The following is a 4,576-nucleotide window of genomic DNA, read 5'->3' as shown; positions in this document are numbered from 1 at the left end:
ATAATAATAATAATAGTAATAATAACGCACACACTCATCATAGCCCCGCAGTAGGGAAACCCTGTGTCGCGGGTGCCATGGACACATACATAGACAAACACAAATTACACCCAAACTCACGAGAGAAATAAATGTAGGCCATACAAATATTTCTCCCGGCCCGGGAATCGAACCTAGGACCTCTGCGTGGCAGTCCGGCATGGTAACCGTTCGGCCACGGAAGCAGTTTATTATGTGGTACAGAAAAGGTCAAGTTATTACATACTTTAAATTGATAATACACTCTTAACACAGTGTATTCAGAGTGTCTTTTGCATTGCAAACATTGGTTTAACACGAACTTAAGGTTAGTGCAAGTGGATATAAGTACATTATTTATTTTAAGTATCAAAAAGGTTCGAACACGTGTCATGACATTTGTTGACGATCCGGTGCTTACAGACGATATTGAACCACTGTCAGCGAGGAGAGACTTTGCCTCCCTATACCTCTGTTCTAATAATAATAATAATTTTATTCTCAAAAAAAGATTTGTACAGAGATGAAAGACAAGGTACCACTAAAATTGCACTTAAACCTAATTAAGTAATAGTTGTACAAATTGTTTGTTGAACTCTGATTATCCAAACTAGGCGCAGGCCTGTATCTTGGAAATCAGTTTTCGGCCACAATAGTTGAGGTTTTTTAGTAAAAATTACACAAATAATAATTGAGCATTGGTTCTAAAAAGGAACATGGTTTTAGGTAATATAAAACAAGATTATTGGGTAAAATACAAAAAGAAACAAGTACGTGTATGTGTGTGTGTGTATGTGTGTGTGTGTGTGTGTGTGTGTGTGTGTGTGTGTGTGTGTGTGTGTGTGTGTGTGTGTGTGCGTGTGTGTGCGCGCGCGCGCGCGCGCGCGTGTCACCGTAATTCTGATTAAAAAACCAATTTGGCAAAGTATGTTGGCTTGTACAATGGCCAATGTTCTGAAGAACTGTTTGACATGATGAACAGCAACATTTTACCATCGCACCGCTCGCCACCGGCAGGAAGTCCATCCTCACACTCTGCAACCGAGTCGATCTCGTACTGTACGGTTTCAGAGTACCTTCCTCCAACGTACAATTAGGTTGTGAAATGAACTCCCTGTCGGGGTGATTCTGCAGGAATATAGCACAGAGTCCTTCAAAGGGGGTTTTTAGAAGGATCCTAAAGAGTAGGCAACGCGCTCGGGTCGCAGGTCGTCTGGTTTTGCAGACGTTCATAGGCGGGCCGTATGCTTTTTTGTTGCCTACTTAATACAAAAAAAATCTTTCCAACATCTTTGCAAACATTCCTTCCTTTTCAAGCATTTTATTATAAAATTTTATTACCACATGATCTGTACACGAGCTAACAATATTTAATATAATTTTATATTCACAAATGTAATTAAAATTAAAATAAGTACACATGACCCTATAGACCCTAACCTGTTACGCGGAGCTTTATAAATTTACTATAAAGAGAAAAATCCGGTTTTAGGTACGCGTGCGGCACCCTCATCCACGTCCTTGAAAAGCTGTTCACCGAAGCAAGTATGGCCAACATGATTCTGTTCTGCGGGAACACCTTCCTAGGTCTGGCCGGCATCACGTTGCTGCTCATCCTTGACGTCATATCGGAGTCTGACGTGAGCATTTCATTTTTCAATAACCCATAGACAAAAAGCAATACGCAGAATCGTATAATAGTCACTTCATCAATAAAACTTCACTAGTTTTTTATTATGGTTATTATTGCAAAGATGGGACACTTAGACCCTTTGGGACTTGAACCCACGACTATATATATAAAATATCTGTAATTATTTATATAACATTTATAATACTATAAATTATTCTTTTTTGCAGGCGACAGACAACGCTCGGTGGACACTGCACAAGATCTTCTTGGTATGCCCGCAGTTTGTGCTCGCTGACGGAATGCTAGAGATCGCCAAGAACACCATACAAGCGCAGGTACAATTTTATGTCTACATTTCGAACTTAACAGACTAACGCCTGGTACGATTTGAAGGCAGTGTATATTGTTTGCAAGTTTGCTTTGTTAGTAAACGAAGAGATCCTTGAAAATGTGAAGTAAGAGTAGTGAATAAGTCCTCAATGCGGGCTGGTGACTTGATTCGTTTTGTCAGGAGTTGTGAACCTTCTTGGTTATACAGTTTTCATCACCATGTTTTTTTATGATATCAAATGAGCAAGTCGCGCGCCTGGTGGTAAGCGATATGCCTACCCATGACAGTGCCACTCAGAGCTCTAAATCGCAAAGATTTGACGGGCATTGCCACCATATTCTACACTTTTAGCCCTTGATAAAAAGCCTAGGTCCTTTTGGCTGGTGTTGCATTTACATACCATTATATAGATCCGAGAAAAATATTTCAAATCCAATAGTTAGCCTATGTAATATTAGACCCACTGCTGGGGCACAGGTCTCTCACAATGAGCGCGATTGGGTTGTAGTTCCCACGCGGGCCCAATTTCCCACACAATAAATTGTTTGCAGATATGTTGTACAGGTTTCCTCGGGATATTTTCCTTTACCTAATAAATTTCTTATTAAATTTCGCGCATAAACTCCAAAAAAGTAACAAGCTGTGATTTGAACCACGACGAGGCTTGCTCACCCTTGTTTGTTCAATCATACCAAGTGACGCCTGCAGGCAAGCGACACTCTTATCCGTATATCAGTTGCAGTACCACCTAGAGCTTTAAATTGTAAAGATTTAGGGCACTGCCACTGCGCCCGTCACCCTGAAACATAAGTTGACGGTAATGCTCACATAACTGCTTGACGGCAGAAATAAATAAATAATAAATAAATAAATAACGCACACACTCAACACAGCCCCGCACTAGGGAAACCCTGTGTCGCGGCTGCCATGGACACACACATAAACAACCAAAAGTTACACCCAAACTCACGAGAGAAATAAATGTAGGCCATACAAATACTTCTCCCGGCCCGGGAATCGAACCTGGGACCTCTGAATAGCAGTCCGGTATGGTAACCATTCGGCCACGGAGGCAGTTAAATAATTAATACAAAGCAAACAAATAATTAATGCAGTTAATACAAAGATCGAACACTCAGAAATTCTTTGATCCGGCCGGATTATCTACCTGGATGATATATCTTTCATAGATTTCTCATAGATGGCGCTACGACTACAAAATCGTTGAAAAAACCAAATACAAAGATACGGCGTATTCGTAAGGTCCGCTGGTATGGCGTCTGGCACGGTATGCTAGAAGACGTCGGTTCGAATCCGGGTGGATCGAATTTTTTATGAGTATTCGATCTTTGTATTAATGATCTTATATGTTTGAAGGTGCTGGAAAGATTCGGTATGGACACCTACAAAGACCCTTTGACAACGAGCCTCATCGCATACCACTACTTGGCTTTGATTTTGGTGGGCACCGCTCTCTTGCTGCTGAACCTCGCTATAGAATATAACCTCTTCGAAGGTATATTGGTTCGGTACGTACTTTACCTCTTCATCTGTTTTTCCTGATGTGGACAGACACAATTATTAGGGGTCTAATGACTCCCCTGCTAGCTTTTGCCCGCAGACCCCATGTCCTGAGTGTCACGGTAACAGAAATATGATTTTTTTATTTTTTGTTATTTAGTTACATGAAATACTAACAAAAAATAACTTCTTTGGCCGTGTCCGTGGTAATGACAGCACGAAATAAATTTTGTTGCATTCTGTAATGTTTTGCCATTGTAAATAAATCATAATTAAACACAAATGTTTTTAAAACATTTTAATTTTTTTTTATTATTGATTGATTAAGGTATTAAAAATTTCTAGATCTTCTGGATTCATTTAAAAAAAACTAAATGATTTTGAAATTAGCTTTATTTTAAAACTTCTCTAATTAATACCCTTCCCTGCGATGTGCTACACCATGTCAAAGAAATCATTCAACAATTCTGGATAGTTCATTGAATAATCTCTGTAACGCTGACCATGTCGTGAAACAGGTTTCGATCCGAGTCCATATCGGAGACCAGGTCGGGTGAGATGGAGGACTTGGAAGTTGCGGCAGAGAGGAAGCGAGTCCAAGTGGCGCTGGCGCATCGCTCAGACGCGCCGGTGCGGCTGCCCACCATTGGCAATATTAACGCTGGTAAAACTCCGTTGCTTCGATAACAATCACTTTTTCTTACAAAACTGTATAGAAAGACTAGCTAGAGAAAGAGTTAGAAGACAATTGAAAGCTAGGAGTTAATATAAAAATAAGTGTTATCTATGACGTCACTACAACAAAAAGAACAACGCTTACAAAGCCTAAAAAACAAAGGCTAGCTGGTTAGTACGCACAGGTGCGTTCACATAAAAAGAAAAATGAAAATTAATTAAAATTAAATAAATTAGGAGTCTTAACGATGACATAAAACACCACCATGGATAACATAAGTGCGACTAACATTTTGTACTCCAAAGTAGCAACATAAGGCATTATTCTAAGGTTTTACGCGAGATAATACGACCATAACGTAAAGCGAAAAAGGGACTGAGCTCAAGTATGTAGAACT

General features: G+C 39.8%; 1 protein-coding gene across 1 annotated transcript in view; it reads left to right on the top strand.

The window, feature by feature from the left end:
- Window positions 1-4,190, top strand: part of LOC113227656 (ATP-binding cassette sub-family A member 1-like) — a 31,406-nt gene extending 27,216 nt beyond the window's left edge. Inside the window, exons 17-20 of the mRNA XM_026460619.1 lie at window positions 1,511-1,658; window positions 1,879-1,986; window positions 3,360-3,511; window positions 4,022-4,190. Coding sequence (XP_026316404.1) covers window positions 1,511-1,658; window positions 1,879-1,986; window positions 3,360-3,511; window positions 4,022-4,190 — 577 coding nt within the window. The remainder of the gene's footprint in view (window positions 1-1,510; window positions 1,659-1,878; window positions 1,987-3,359; window positions 3,512-4,021) is intronic.
- The last annotated feature ends 386 nt before the right edge of the window (window positions 4,191-4,576 follow it).

This window comes from Hyposmocoma kahamanoa, unplaced genomic scaffold (genome assembly GCF_003589595.1).
Source record: "Hyposmocoma kahamanoa isolate Upper Pololo Valley unplaced genomic scaffold, ASM358959v1 212, whole genome shotgun sequence".
NCBI lineage: Eukaryota > Metazoa > Arthropoda > Insecta > Lepidoptera > Cosmopterigidae > Hyposmocoma > Hyposmocoma kahamanoa.
Note: the sequence above shows the minus strand (reverse complement) of the source record. Positions and strands in the feature narration are given on the sequence as shown.